This window comes from Brassica napus, chromosome C6 (genome assembly GCF_020379485.1).
Source record: "Brassica napus cultivar Da-Ae chromosome C6, Da-Ae, whole genome shotgun sequence".
In the NCBI taxonomy this organism is placed as follows: Eukaryota; Viridiplantae; Streptophyta; class Magnoliopsida; order Brassicales; family Brassicaceae; genus Brassica; species Brassica napus.
The window spans coordinates 36,535,147-36,551,661 of NC_063449.1; the positions used below are offsets into that span (position 1 = coordinate 36,535,147).

Consider the following 16,515-nt stretch of genomic DNA (forward strand, 5'->3'; position numbering starts at 1 on the left):
AGGTGATTATAAAATCAATGGTTACGGCTCTACCAAATCATGTGATGTCTGTATATAGATTACCAAAGGCCACTGTGAAGAAGCTCACAAGTGCCGTAGCTCAGTTCTGGTGGAGCCCAGGTGGAGGCACGAAAGGTATGCATTGGAAATCATGGGATAAATTATGTGTTCCTAAAGATAATGGTGGCCTTGGTTTTAAGGATCTCACTGATTTTAATACGGCGATGCTTGGTAAGCAATTGTGGCGTTTGATCGAGAAACCGAATACTCTATTTTCTCGAGTTTTTATAGGACGATACTATAGGAATGCTTCACCCCTGGAACCGATCCGCTCGTACTCCCCGTCATATGGCTGGAGGAGTATTACTTCTGCTAGATCTCTGGTTTGTAAAGGACTAATTAAACGGGTTGGGACAAGGTCATCTATATCTGTATGAAATGACCCCTGGCTCCCATTCACTCGCCCGAGACCAGCAAATAAAAACCCTAATCACTGTTACCCGGATCTCACCGTGGATTCCTTAATACGTTCGACATCTCGTACATGGAATTTACAGGCTATAAGCACTTTGGTTTCCCCGGAGGATATTGAGATCATTACAAGTATACCCTTGAGTACAAATCAGATGGATGATAGGCTTGGATGGCATTTTACTAACAATGGAAAATATACGGTCCAATCTGGGTATCAAGTGGAAAGAGTCTATCCAGATAAGGAAAAACCACCAGATTTTTATGGACCCACAGTTGATGTTCTTAAAGCCTATTGCTGGAAATTGAAGTGTCCTCCGAAGATAAGGCATTTCTTATGGCAACTACTTTCAGGATGTATAGCGGTTATGAAGAACTTAAATACAAGAGGAATACATGGAGATATATTTTGCTCACGTTGTGGTGATCAGGAGGAATCGATAAACCATGTGTTTTTTGATTACCCTCCAGCACGACAGGTGTGGGCCTTATCTAAGATACCCTCGAATCCGAATAATTTCCCTCTAGATTCTTTCTTTGTGAATATGGATCATCTTTTCTGGAGAGTTAATCCAAAGATAGATGACCATCAGTTTGCATGGATCTTATGGTATATTTGGAAAAGTCGGAATAAGAAGGTGTTTAGTAATATTGATGTTGATCCGAGAGATACACTTGACCTGGCTGTACTGGAATCAAAACTTTGGGCTGAGGCTCAGGTTTTAAGGAATCAGAGAGTGACACCAGTTACACAGAATAATCCCATCCAAACGAATACAGGACGATGGTGTTTTATAGATGGTTCTTGGAAAGATAAGGATGTGTTCTCAGGGCAAGGATGGTTTAGTACTTTACCAGGCTTTGATGGTTTGTTAGGGGCACGAAATGTTTGTGCATGTCTATCACCTCTTCACTCGGAGGTGGAGTCATTGTTTTGGGCAATGGAATGCATGAGAAATTTAAGACAATTTCAGGTTACGTTTGCAACAGATTGTTCTCAGTTGGTGAAGATGGTTTCGGAACCTGAGGAATGGTCTGCATTTGGAGCCTATTTAGAAGACATCAAGCTTTTGAGAAGAAGCTTCCACAACTCAGACATCGTTCATGTACCAAGGACGGCGAACCAAAAGGCGGACAGCTTAGCACGTAGTGTCCGGCATCAACTGTCTTTCGTCGTACACATGGATGCAGAGTTTACAAGTTGGTTCACAGAGTCAATATGAGTGTGCATTGTTTGCTGTCAAAAAAAAAAAATATATATATATAATCAAAAGTAACCAAACGTGTTTAATATGAGTGAAGCATTCGACCAAAAAAATAATGACTGAAGCAATTATGATTGTTAATTTGAATTTGTTCTAGTGAAACAAAAAAAGATGGTGTAGTCGTGCGGAGGTCTCCAAGTGTTAGAAAATCATCGTTAATTTAAATTAGACCATGGCAATTGCTTGATACATACACGAGAGTCGAGAGTACGTGCATAAAAAACGTGTCAATTTTATTTTCACTAAATTTCAATTATCCATTAAGTGAGCTAAAGCATATTCAACTTCACTTTTAAAAGTCATAATAGTTGGGATCAGAATCGTAAGTGTTGCGAGTCCAACTATCCAATGAAACTAGCATGCATCCGTATAATTTTATATAGACTGAAAACAAAACACAAATCAATACATTCTGCAGAACATCTAAGTAAATTAGTGCTTATAGCCTTTGATTCAACAATAAGGTTTTCGACCCCCAACATTATCACCTTTGCAGTGACGCATAGGATATGGCAAGTAGGATGATGAATATGATGATGTCTTCTCCAATTGCCCTTTCAACAAAATAGATCATCGTTTAGAACGCTAATCCAAGAAAGATGAACGTGACAATATTGTATCATTGTATAGTAAGTCAAACAGAGTATTTGGCTAGTCTACATATTGGTATCCCTTACAGATCGCCTCTTATGTCGAGCTAGATTGTAAACTTGTAAGTGCATGTAAGAAAATGGTTTTGCCTTTAGTCAGATTCGCGGGTAGAAGAGACATACATTAGTACATCCCCAACTATGGAGGCCGTGCTCATCTACCACGTTTGGAGACAAAGGAACAATGCTCTCCACAACAAAACACATCTCCTTCAGGCTGAAACTTTCGGATTAATGGACAGGGATGTGAGGAACGCAATAACTGCAAGGCGCAAATTCACCAACATCATGGCACTTTGGATCAGATGACTCAGTCATTCCCAATAGCTAAAATCTACTATCTTTCTTGTTTTTTATTTAATTTTTGCCAAGAAAAATGTATGTAAAAACCTTTTATTTTGTAAAAGACAAAAGTTAATTTTCGTTAATGATATTTACAATTTAGCAACAAAAAAAAAAAAAAAAAAACTATAGAGGCCGTGGCCTTGTTGAGAGACGATTTGGTAATACCAGCCAAGTGATGAAAGTGTATCCTAGAACTCTGTGAATAACATACACTTTAGTCCAATCATGCTTGTAAGATGTTCTGAAAACAGGTTGGAGGTTGTCTGGAGAATGCCTCTAAAAGATGATGCCCACTCCTGCGTCCATATGCAATGAGACATGGTAAGTTCTCTTATGTGGGTTGTCAGATCCGTAACTCCTTTGTAATTTGATGCTTATTGTAATACTAAAACAAACCATATTATTCTAGAATCAGGTGCTCTAGTTGGCACACTTGCTGCGAGTTACGAACCATGTTGATTAAATTGATAGAAAACACACGATTTGGCATCCTTTATAATTTGGTTTCCCAATATCGATATCTTACGGTTACATGAAGCAACAAAATATTTTTGTTTTCCGAATCTCTATTCTCACAGATACAAAATCTATAAACATAATACAAACTTGAGATTCTACAAACTTCGAGTGAGTTGTACTAGGATTACGTCACACATACACACCCATGTGTGAGTCTCCTTCTAACTGGGTCAGAAGGTTTGCCTTTTCAACACTGACACACGCGTGGGGACAAGTCAACTCATTTTACTTTCATTACATTACATCGTTGCAATCTAATCCAACAGTCAACATTTCGTCACGTCATCTTCACCAATACGTGTACGGCTCTTAATCCTCCTGAGCTCTCCAACAATCTCCTTCGCGTCCGGACGATCATCCTTATCAACCGCAACACACCGGAACGCCAGCTCAGCAACCGCCGCAACACCACCGTCGTCGTCGTCACTCGCAATCAACGGATCAACCACCTGATCGAGAAGACCCATCTGTAGCTTGGAAACAAACAGTTCAGCCAAAGCCATATCTCTCTTCTCACGACGCTGGTCAACAGCTTTCATCCCCGTCATCAACTCCATCAAAACGACGCCGTAACTATACACGTCACTCTTCTCGGTTAACCGGAAAGACCGGTGATAATCCGGATCCAGATAACCGGGCGTACCTTGTGGGCCCGTGCAGACGTAATCAGACGAAGAAGCCGAGTTCACCGTCGTCTCGGAGAACACCAAGAGCCTAGAGAGACCAAAGTCACCGACTTTGATTCTCATGTCTTTCTCCACGAAGATGTTCGACGAAGTAATGTCTCTATGAACAACCGGTGGAGTGATAGAGAAGTGTAGATACTCCATAGCTAAAGCCGTCTGCAAAGCGATATCTAACCGTATCCGCCACGTCATCGCAGACTTCCTCCCGTGGAGATGATCCGCTAAAGTTCCGTTGGTGACGTAATCGTGAACGAGGAGGAGCCCTCTCGGGTCGGAGCAGTATCCATGGAGCTTGACGAGGTTCGGGTGGTTGATGGAGGAGAGGATCAAGATCTCGTTGCAGAAAGACTTCATCGAGAAGGCTTTGCAGTGCTCGGTGTCGGCGGCGGTGGCGCCGTGGTGGTGGTGGAGGAACTTCACGGCGAGGAGCTGTCCGTCAGCGAGCTGGCCTAGGTAAACCGAGCCGAATCCTCCGTCGCCGATCTTGCGCTTGGGGTCGAACTTGTTGGTGGCGGATTCGAGCTCCTCGAAGGTGAAGACCGGAGGGAGGAGCGCGGCGGAGCGGTGGCGGCGGAGGAAGAGAGCTGCGGGGTCTTCTTCGTTGACTGAGGACAGGAAACTCGCTCTTCTTGATCGGAAGATCGCCACCGCGACGGAGATAGCGAGGAGAAGACAAGTTAAAGCGAAGATGAGACATAACACTGCTACATGGTTGACTGTTGTCTCTCTTTGAGGCGAGAAACAGATGAAGTCTTGACTCGGGTGGGTCGAGTTAAACCCACAGACTCCGTTCTTGACCCGACAGTCTCTGCATTTAGCAAAGTACGGGTCTTGAGACTCGTCCCATTCCACTTCAAATCCGAATCTGGTGAAGAAGTCTTGGAGGAAGCTCAAGAGATCCCCTTGGCAGCCTTGCTCGGACAACGACCCGTGGGTTGATTCGCATCCGTGGAGGATCCGACCCGGGTTCTTTACTACTTTGCAGTCCTGAGGACAGCGACTACAGTTTGGGAGAGTCAAAGGAGAGCAAGGACGGAGGAGAGAGAGACGGGAGCAAGAGGAGTCGGAGACTCTGAAAGGAGAACCGGTTAAGTCGATGAACCGGTTAGGGGAGGAGGAGAACCGGAGAGAGGAGCAGTTGTTTTGGTTAGAGCCCAACTGTGGAGAGAGGGTGAGAGAGGAGGAGAGGGATGAGTAATGGAGGAGAGAGAAAGTGAGGTTTTTGACTGAGATGGTGGCGCGTGGAGAGGAGCATTGGATCTGGAAGTGTGGGTGGCCGCATCCCGGAGAGGTAGAGAATGGGAAGGGTGGAGAGGAGTTAAACGGAGGGCAATGAAAGGAAGTAGAAGAAGATGAGCATGAAGATGAGTAAGTTTTAACAATGGTGAGGATGAGGATGAGTATGAGTAGAGAAAAGCACCGTCGCGAAGAAGACGGTGACTGAGACATAGAGAAAGAGATCTGAATCTGGTGACTGGCGTTTTCGAAGTGGACAGTGTTGTGAGGAAGAGGTTGAAGTAAGGAGAAGAAGAGGCACGTGAAGGTTTAGGAACTCGGAAACTGAAGAGTTTTAACTTTTTAGTTTTATGTTCTTTTAATATAAAATGAACATCTTGGCAATTTTGTTTTTTTTTTTAATTACGTTTTCGTTTCTTTCTAGTTTCTATGCAGGAAGTCGAATTCAAAATGTTTACATGAATGTATACTTCAAAAGCTTTCTTTAATTAAAATTCCAAATGAAGAAAAACGATTTCAAAATATTTTAGAAATTCCTTTCATTTTTGTTCAAATTAAGCCAAGTGCACCTTTTTAGAAAGTATATGAATGAGAGACGTAAAGAACAAATGGGACGGGACTATGAGAGCACATAAGCGAAAATAAAAGAAAAAAGGGTCAAAAGGGGACGACATACGTTGTAGACAAATTGAAATTTGAGTTAATTACACTAAATGACACTTTTTAACTTTTTATTACTCGTAAACATATTTTTTACATGTGACATATTTGATGTGGGTCAACGAAAAATTATAGACAATTTTGTCGTTAATAGAAACGACATTTATGGACACTCAGGTAATATGTGGATGGGTAATTTGTGGATGGGTGATTTGTGGACGGGTGATGTGTGGATGAATGATGTGTAATACATGGACATGCGATGTTAATGTGTTTATAGTAGATAATGTGGACAAACTATTTATTTTGATTATATAAAACTATACAACAATACGTGGATATGGACTCATGTTACTAAAATTATACCACAAAACATGGACACGGATTCTGTTATCAAAACCCTCACCAAAAAAAAAGAAGATTTTTTCTATATCTAACTTCTTTGTTTTGATACGACAAGTTGTGGACTGATACAAAGCCAATACATATGTTTTTGATACAATTGGTTGTCACTCCCAAGAACTTCTAAGGGATACCATTGATTTGCATAGAAATGCCTCTATTTTTTATTCTTCTCTCCCGTATGGACCTCATGAGATTCATTATAAAAGATAATATTGAAGTTCTCGTTTTACTAAAAATCTCACTAACCAACAATTTGAATGAATTTCTCCTTAGATTTAATACCACCACCAACAAGAGTGAAGCAGTGGCTTCGTCGTCTCCAACACGAGCACTTGACTTCTTCAGCCCAATTAATAAATTATCTGTAATTAAACTTTAATCAAGATGAGAAAGAGATGATATTGTGAGTATGAGCGGAGAGAAAAATCGAAGAATCTTTTACCTTATGTCAGGGAGTAATAGATCTTGCATGTCAGAGATTTTCGATCTAAGAGATCTGCGCTTCGTCATAATATGGATGGATGCAAATTTGATTACAGTTGAATTTAGAACCCGAGATGATGAATGGAATCGAAGGAATATTGTCCATGTCCACAACTAGTTTATAATTAATTTATAACTAATTTATAATTCTGTTATCCATGTTTTGGTGTCCACGTTTACATTTAGTTTTATTTACATATTAATATTTTCATAATATATATATGAAAATAGATCTTACAAAATAGAGAATTTTATATAAAGTTTATTATGACAATTATTTTTGTTTAATATATTTTAGAACTTGAGATAAAAGTAAATGAAAACATAAAGTAGAAAAAAATAAAATAAGAAGAGGAGAGAGATTTTCTTTAGTTTAAGGTCATAAGAGTCTTTTTGACAAAGGAAAATGTGTTTCAGTGATAAGGCCATGATTATCGGGGGGGGGGGGGGGGGGGGGTGGTGATAAAGGGGTTTCTCGCACTGTTGCAATGGCGTGGGTCTCATAAAATGGCAATAATCGGTTTCAAAAGTTGTGAAATAAGGGACGCAGTTCGTCTGTTTCTTACACTGTTTGCGGACTCCACTGACACGTGGCTGTCCGCGATTGGTTCCTTTTTTTTTTCTTTTTTTTTAGTCAGACAAAATTTTTTTAAAAAAAACCCTTAATAGGTTTTAGGGATAATGATGCTCTAAATATCTTGTAGTGTAATTGGAATGTGATAAAAGTTTTTTAGATTGTAAAAAATTCTTGAAATTTAGTTCGTAGGATAGTGGAAGCTTTTTATTTATTTATTTTTACGATAATGAAGTAGAAGGTGTATTTTGTTCACATCTTTATTTTGAACTATTTGCTGGGTCGGGTCCTGCCTGATACATAAATGAAAAAACAGTGGCTACTTTGTTCACATCTTTATTTTGTCCTCCAAACAATAAAGGATCGCAGCAAAAATGTAAGGCGCAATGATACATCCGTTGATTTGGAGCGTTACCCATTCATGACATGATTCATATCAAAAGGAGTAATTAATGCGATGGGATCAAATAAAGCTGACCTTTTTCGGGTCTCTCTCTTTAATAATGTTTGTCTGATTAAATTTCTCTAACTCAATCATGAACTATTTGAAATTGAAACTATTTAGCAAAAAAAAAACTTTTTAAACTTCAAAATCGCGTCGTTAGGAGAATCGTACTATTGGGCCTGTATCTAGACCCGTGGCCATACTTAGCTATTATAGGTTTTATTCGATCCATTGGGCTACTTGAGTTCATTAAGCTCAAAAAACACTTGAAACCGCAATATAATGGCCCGAGCCTAGTGGCATTTCCAAGTTTAATAGCTCCTTTTTTGGCTTAAAGATGTGTATGAGAGATTGATCAAAAAAAAAAAAGAAGAAGATGTGTTTGAGTGAGAGATTTTAGACTTGATCTTTGTCTTGAATATTTTTTGATTGGTTACCACTTCTTTGTTTGTGAAGTTGGCTTTAGTTGGTAATGGTTTGATCGGGATGGTCTTCGCTTGTGAGTAGATATTTTTCTTTTAAAAAATAGGGGCTACTTGAAATCTTAGATTTTCTTTTTCTTTTCTTCTAAGATATTGATACTTCAACAAGATAATGTACTTGAAATCTTAGATAAGTATCATTTATTTTTATTTTCAAAATATATTTTGCGAAACAAAGTTGCAGCGGGTGGCTCCAACACGGCAATAACTGTCGTGAAGATCAGCATATTTCTGGGCATATAAGAAATCTTGTTCTGATATGTTTCCTGGGTAATATTTTTAGAAGAATCTCATATAGATGTCCGAAACATCATGGCTCAGTGGAAAGGAGATCTTCCACCCAGGTTGCGAGTTCGAACGCTGCTTGAGGAAACTACTGCATGAGGAAACTACTGCATAAATGTCTCTGGACACTCCACATGTGTATAAACACTTGCTTTCGGCCTATTTTGAAAGTCGCGTGAGCCTACCCGTGGGTCACACGGCCTCTAAAAAATAGTCTGGGTCTGTTTGGGCCTGAGTTTACTTTTGAGTTATCAAAAAAAAAAAAATCTCATATAGATTCCTATTCGGTCATTGATGGATTCAGATAATGTTCTTCCCTTCACAATCTCTATGATCTACTAATGTACTTCCCTTCACAATCTCTATGATTAACTTGAACTCAAAGTAGATTAGCTATCAAGTACTAGCGGATTAATACACGCTGATCCAATCACTGTTGGAATGAGTAGGTGTAGATTTTGGTTCATTTATTTTAAGTTGGTTATGAATTTGCATAGCATGTTGATTTGTCTTCGTATATATACACTGAGGCGAACAAATTTGAAATATCCGATTCGATTTCCTTTGTATTTTCTTGGTTAATTTCGCACCGATTCTTGATCACCGGACCAAAACTAAGATCATTTTTAAATTCAAACCAAAACCAAAACAGATGACTTAAAGCGGATTTGGCACGAATCTAGTTTGTCCGGTCCATGACAACGACCATATACGTAAATAATAAGAGTAACGTATCACAGACACGAGAAAAATGTAAATAAGTTGCTGTCGCTTATGATCTCTTTGTCATCCCTTATGAGTTACGCCTTAAAGAGAGTCCCACACTCGTCAACCTCAATCTTGGTGTTTCTTACAGGAAATAATTATACATTGTTTTCTCCCTCATATATCCATGGATCCCACCCATATCTATCATTTATAAATTTTTGATTATTGTTTTTGCCTATATTGGAATTTAATACAGCTGTGATATACTATAAACGAATATTAATATATATATATATATATATATATATATATATATATTACACGAATAGATTACAATTTCCAGCGAGTTTACACATTATAAAATTACCAGTCTTGACACATTATAAAATTAGCAGTCTTGTAAGACTATGATTAACCCGAAATTCTTAGAGTGAGATTCTTAACGGAAGTTAATAAACTGTTTCTTAATTTTTAACTAAAAAAATTAAGATAAAAATTAAGAACTGGTTCTTAAAGTTCTTATTTAAGAACCGGTTCTTAAAGTTCTTATTTAAGAACCAGTTCTTAGTTTTTTAGTTAAAAGTTAAGAAACAGTTTCTTAACTTTCGTTAAGAACCTCATTATAAGAACTATGGGTTAATCATCTTCTATGCAGTGACGAAAACTAGATTCAACTTAATCGCAGGAATATTCAATTTTCATCACAGAAACAAAATAGATTGATTTTCATCATAGGATACTTTTGATAAATACTGTTCCCTTGGTTAACAAGCTGTAACGGGGAAGCATACGTAAAAGGATAATAACTACTTATATATATATATATGCTGACGTGGAAATAACAGATATAGTGAAACACGTCAATATGCACGACCTTTCTATGCCTAGTGGCTAAAAATCGTTTCATCACAGGACTATTCATTATTCAATTAATTCAAAATAAACGATTGAAAAAGGTCCCACGTCACCGCGTGCCGCTTTGGACTTGGTCTCGAATAATAAATACACATCAAACATTACATTTACATCACGATTCGCTTGTGAATCAAATCTTAGTAATAACATAGTTAGCTAGTATCAAGAAAATGGATTTTTTCCACAAAGCTAAAGCCGTTAGGATGCGTAACGTCCATGAGAAGTATCTAACGGCGGACGAGGACGAAGAGACGGTGACTCAAGACAGAAATGGTTCCGACAAGAGAGCTCGATGGACCGTCGAACCAGTTCGTGGTTCCTTTGAAGTGATCCGCTTAAGGAGTTGCTACGGTAATTATCTCACCGCTTCTAACGAGCGGTTCTTGCTCGGTGCCACGGGACTTAAAGTGGTCCTGTCGAAACCGAGTCGGCTTAACGCGTCCGTCGAGTGGGAGCCGGTGAGAGAAGGATCCAAAATTAAGCTCAAGACTAGACACGGTAACCTTCTCCGAGCCAATGGTGGACTTCCTCCGTGGCGTAACTCAGTCACTCATGACTCTCCTCATAGTTCGGACTCGTTCTTGTGGGATGTTGATATCGTTGAGATCTTGGTTGAAACGGCTACTCCGGCTACGGCAACGGCAACAACTCCTCCGCCACATAGGAGGCCATCGAGTCCCCCGCCACATAGGAGGCCGTCCAGTCCCCCGCCACATAGGAGGCCGTCAAGTCCTCCGGTGTCTAGGAGTTCTTCAGACACATCCGAGGAAAATGTTGGTATTTTTTAAAAGCAGATTTATTACAGGTTTTTAAAAAAAATCAGATTTATGTATTAGGCTGAAATTATGATGTTACAGATTATTATTTTTTAAAAGCAGATTTATTACAGATTATGATGTTACAGATTATTTTTAAAAAATCGAAAATATGTATTAGGCTGAAATTTTTTAGAAGTTTTCTTGTGTTGAACTTTTTTTTACCGCGATCAAAGTTGACAGAAACCTCTGTGGAATTTCAAGATTGTCGTCTTAACATTTTCTTGATTTTTTATTGACTAGTTGACTGAGTCGCCACCGAAATCTGAAGGAAGGATCATATATTACCACATCGCAGACGAAGAAGGTCACGTGGAGGATGAGTCAGCCGTTGGATACGCTGTAACTTTCAAAGGAAACAGCGTGGAGCAGTTGACGCAGGTGCTGAGGGAAGAGACTAGCATGGATGATGTTGTCGTGTGTACACGCAATCCTTTAAACGGCAAGCTGTTTCCTCTTCGTTTGCAGCTTCCGCCAAATAGTGGAAAAATGCATGTCGTTCTAGTACCGTCAAATACTTCTTAAATGGTGTGCTATGTGTGTTATGCAATATTGGTCGAAGTATTCAGAGGTATGGTGTTGACCAAAAGGTAAACAATTGGTTCTCGGTTTCTATTAGATAAGAGTATGCGGATAGATCATTATTGTGGGTGCTAATCATTCATTTTTTTGTTATTTTGTAAAGAATCACTTAAGTTTAGCCATTTTAAATGGGAACATCCGCTATCATGCAATGATGTTATTATAAGACTTCTTATCAATCATTAAAGACTTTAAAGTGCTCAAACATAATTGCGCAAGTTTTCACCAACTCTTCTACTAACTATGTGCATAGTGAGCGCGGAGTCGGCTACATTATAGGTGTATTGTATAGTTTTGTTTACGGAATTTTATTGTTTTTTGTCTATAATGTGATTGATGAGACTTTGGATATTACATAGGTTGATGAGTTTGATATAAGAATGAACGACGAAGTCATATGTTGATATTTTTATATCTTATATGTTCAAAGTTGAGGGTGATGGAACTTGTTAGTGTTTACTTAGGTAGTTGTTTGTACATAAATCAAATAGTGCATGGAAAAAGATAATAAATTTGGATTTAAAATGTTAGGGTTTCAAAATAACTGGGCCTTGAATCTGTGGTTTAGTCTAATACTGAAAAAACTGTTAGAACTTCAACTCCTTTTTTTCTTTATGTCGGGAATGTGGGCACTAATTTTCCGATTCATGTAGGTAAAATAGTTTTTTAGTTTGTGAGATTGAAAAGCGTATATTGATTTTAAGCATGATTGATGAGAGGTTTACTTGCATCAGCTTCGTCTGCCGTGTGTGTTGAGTTTCGTCGGCGTCAGATGTTAGACATGCAAGAGAGAAGATCTGAATATGTTAATTTCGTGTTTTGTTTTTTCTTCTCTCGTGTTTTGTGGGTTTCACTCTTTGCTCAGGCTGTACAATAGATGAAGTCTGGCTAGGCCGTCTCACTTCTCTGAAGTATTCCCTTGATTAAGCTCCCACCAACATCTATCTTCTGATTCTGTCTTGAAGTCGAGGAGCTTCCAAAAAAATTAGCTTCCATCTGCTGTTCCGCTTGAAATGGAGAGTTCTGAAATGCCGCATAAAAAACATATTGGCAAATAACTAATGATTGTCAACAACTATCACTATACTAAATAGAAAATAAATCAAGGTTTTTTGTTCTGCACAAACTAAAATCTTACAACAGGGTTGTCACGGTTTTTTTCAGGAGCAAGATCTTTTTCTTCCCAGAAACCATAGTCAATGCAATCCTTGGGAGAGAGCTATCCATGACAGAGGCTAAAGTTGCGTAGATGAAAAAATAGATCAGAAACACAGTAGATTTTTTCAGATAAGGAAAATATGAGATAAGTTGTTGACTAATTACCAGTTTCAGTTGTTGGTATGTCATTCTACTTGAATTTGCCTGATTGTAATCTTGCTTGGAGCTGCCAAATATGCTATGTTTACCAATTTCTAGGTTTGTGTTCGCAATCACTTGGAGCACCTAGCAACCTCAAAATGATCGACTTTCACAATGGAATCTGGTTTCAAAGATGGCATGTAATGATTAGCATGTCCGACGGGAGTAAACCCATGAATCACGGAATCTGCAAATAGTATTATCCAACAAAGAATCAGGAAATAAATTAAAACTATTATGTTAAATAAGTGTGATAGATCGAAGATTAACTTACCTTTTCATCGAGGAAAAGAACCGTGATTCCCACAAACTCCCTGTCTTTCTTGAAGTTCAGGGAATCCCATAAGCGGAGGAAGCCAGAGGCTATGCTCTGACTACTGAGACCAAGACGGAGAGACTCGAAGGTTGAGTGACGGACGCCGGGACGCCGGTTTGACGAACTGGAGAGGCAGAGAGAAACATTTTCTAGAAGATGGTTAAAGCTAAGAGGAATCAATGAGTTTTGTGGAGATGCAGATTGAGTTCATCAAAGATGAGAATCATATATATATGGTTTACAGATGGGCTACAAATCAGGAACATTTATGATCAAGCGATTTAAGATGGGGACATGAAGAGTTCACCGGTGAAAAAATAGATTACGAACATATACACGGCGCAACTCTGTAACTCAGACTTGTTTGAGACAATGATGAAAATAACCCATATTAAACTACAACAGTTTACAATATACGAAAACCATAATTGTTGCAAACTTAAGCTTTTTTCATATAACGTGATGAATCTCATTTAAAAATGAAACCATAACACACTTGTAGGTCCGACCCTCAGAGGAAGCCGAAGAAGCAAGGGCTTCCGACCTTCATAAATATATATTAGGTTCGGCCATCAATGTACAAAGGTATCAGTTAGCTTAGTGGTATAAATGTTGGTGTTTATATCTCAATAACCCGGGTTCGAGCCATGAGTTTGACACTTTTTAAAAGTGGAGCCCACAAAACGATGACGTGGCGCGCTGAGGAGCGAGCAAAAAGTGATCTATTATAATATAGATTTGTTCATTTTTCCTTTTGATATTTACTAAATTGTTCTTTTGCTAAAGTGGTTCTGATAAAGAACTTGTTTACACAATCACCACCAAAGCAAAAATAACAATCTACATTCCGATGAGAAGATAGATTTTAACAAGATCCATATATATTCATTGATACCGGAACCGTCACACGAACGTCGCCATTATACAGAAAATGATTAATAATCAAATATGATGTTGCAATTACGTTAAATGTAGGCAAATAGTTCGGTCGATTCCGATAATACAAAACTAATTACCATTGTAGAATCTACATGGCATTAAGTTACAGAAAAAAATCTGCATGGCACCACAGGGCGTGTAGATACCTAAATATATATAGGAGTGGGCGAAATTCAAATAACAATGTACCTTCCATCGTGTCTCAACAGAGAATGTATTTCCTACGAATATGATGTCATTGTTGTCAGATGTCATTTAAGAACAAAATTAGGTAATGTAAACAATATCCTATAGTTTAGTTATAGACTCACAGGTGATAAACAAACTGTCTAGAAAATACTAAACTAGACAATATATCAGGAAGTTTGGGACAACGATATTAGAGAGATATATGATGAGAAGTTATGACTCGAGAACTGACACATTGTGAATACTATCGACATATATTTTAGAAATCACTTCTCAAACTAATGCGCATTGGAAACGAATCCTGGAGGCTAAATAAGGATTGGTTTGGCGCAAGTGTCTGAGCAATTCTTACATTTCTCCAAAGGGTATAAACTACAACAGAAGTTGGAACCAATTCCAAATATCAATCGAGTCTGAAGAAATATATATAGTTTCTCACCTTTTAGTCTCAGATCTTTCTGAGATAGTGTACATATGAACGCAAATGAAATCTTAATCTCTTTTGGAGGCTAACTTAGTTTTTTTCATCCAAAATATTCATTCCAAAAACTAAAAAAGTCTAACGAACTAACAAGAGAAGCAAAAACAAAGCATAAACCAAAAAGAGGAGGTTCACATAACGGTAATTATCTTCTCCTTGTCAAATATCTCATTAAGCGAATGTGGGAATCGTTTAGCAACATACGAGAGGAAGCCTTAAATCTACCACAACACTCCTAGCAATCTCATAAGCACCCTTAGTGCATTAGGTGATTAAAAATCAATACACCAATTCGGTTTCTTTTGTGAAAATACACTACAAGAAAACAGCGGTATTCTGACGGACATTCTGACGGAAAATGAAATCCTCGGAATATCCCGAGGAATTTCCGAGGAAACACAAAATTGAGTTTCCTCGGAATTTCCTCGGAATATACCGACGGAATTCCGAGGAAATATCAATCCGTCGGAATATTCCGAAGAAATTCCGAGGAAAAATGTGTTCCTCGGAAAAAACCGATGAATTCCGAGGAAATATTATAGCCGTTGGGGGATTTTACAAAATTCCGAGGAAATTCCGACGAACTAGCCATCGATCGATGCGTTTCCGGACATATATCCATCGATCGATCCGTTTATAAAAAAACTTACAAGATTTTCCGAGGACATTCCGAGGAACACTTGAGATTCTCGATCGATCGATGGGATAATCTAATCGATCGATCACATTGTTACGCTTTGGTCCATCTTAGTGATCGATCGATGCGTTTTTGGATATATATACATCGATCGATCCGTTTATAAAAAAACTTACGAGATTTTCCGAGGACATTCCGAGGAACGCTTGAGATTCTCGATCGATCGATGGGATAATCTAATCGATCGATCACATTGTTACGCTTTGGTCCATCTTAGTGATCGATCAATGCGTTTTTGGATATATATACATCGATCGATCCGTTTATAAAAAAAAATTGACGTATTGAAACCCCAAACACTAGTTCCTCGGAATTTCCTCGGAATATTCTGACGGAATTCCGAGGAAGAAGAGAGTTTCCTCGGAATTCCGAGGAAGAAGAGGGTTTCCTCGGAATTCCCTTGGAATAATCCGAGGAAATTCCGAGGAAATAGGGTTTTTAAACCGAAAACAACGTTTTGCGGTTTGAATAACACCTATATAACCCTTATTAAGTGTCTTACGTTCATTATGAAGTCAAAAATTTGTTTCTTACCGTATAATTAACACTTTTCCGATTGTATGAACGAAATCCCACAACATAAAAGAAACACTTATACCTTTTAATGAACGGTAAAGGGAATACTTTCAATTAGTTTTGAAATTTGTTATTTCATTGTTTATGCTCATCTATACAAAGAATCCTCAATGGTATGCATTACAATTATATAAGAAATGAAATACGGCAAAAAAAATTGATGTTTTGAAACCCCAAACACTAGTTCCTCGGTATTTCCTCGGAATATTCCGAGGAAATTCCGACGGATATTTTACTATCCGTCGGAATTGCCTCGAAATATTTTCATTTTACCGGGCAAATATTTCGCAAAAATTGAAATTAGAATTCCGACGGAATTCCGACGGATAATGTCCGTCGGACCCTAGGTTTTTTAACCATGAGCCCCTTCTTCTTCCCCATTTCTCTCTTCTTCCTTTGCGCGACTTCTCTCTTCTCTCCGGCGATTTCCCC

At 38.4% G+C, this 16,515-nt stretch overlaps 2 protein-coding genes across 2 annotated transcripts; one reads left to right on the forward strand and one right to left on the reverse strand.

Annotated features, from left to right (window-relative positions):
• Positions 1-3,195: 3,195 nt before the first annotated feature.
• LOC106446513 (LEAF RUST 10 DISEASE-RESISTANCE LOCUS RECEPTOR-LIKE PROTEIN KINASE-like 1.5) lies at positions 3,196-5,596 on the reverse strand. The gene has a single exon (XM_013888268.3). The coding sequence runs from the start codon at positions 5,383-5,385 to the stop codon at positions 3,517-3,519; it is 1,869 nt and encodes a 622-aa protein (XP_013743722.2). The 5' UTR covers positions 5,386-5,596; the 3' UTR covers positions 3,196-3,516.
• A 4,416-nt stretch (positions 5,597-10,012) lies between these two features.
• Positions 10,013-11,708, forward strand: LOC106446514. Its single transcript, XM_022704631.2, has 2 exons — positions 10,013-10,902; positions 11,188-11,708. The coding sequence occupies exons 1-2, from the start codon at positions 10,300-10,302 to the stop codon at positions 11,467-11,469; spliced, it is 885 nt and encodes a 294-aa protein (XP_022560352.2). The 5' UTR covers positions 10,013-10,299; the 3' UTR covers positions 11,470-11,708.
• Positions 11,709-16,515: the final 4,807 nt, after the last annotated feature.

Excerpts from the sequence above, each read along its gene's own strand:
- LOC106446514 (XM_022704631.2), top strand. The coding sequence starts at position 10,300 with ATGGATTTTTTCCACAAAGCTAAAGCCGTTAGGATGCGTAACGTCCAT. Across the intron at positions 10,903-11,187 it reads CAGACACATCCGAGGAAAAT|TTGACTGAGTCGCCACCGAA; the intron begins GTTGGTATTTTT and ends TTTATTGACTAG.
- LOC106446513 (XM_013888268.3), bottom strand. The coding sequence starts at position 5,385 with ATGTCTCAGTCACCGTCTTCTTCGCGACGGTGCTTTTCTCTACTCATA.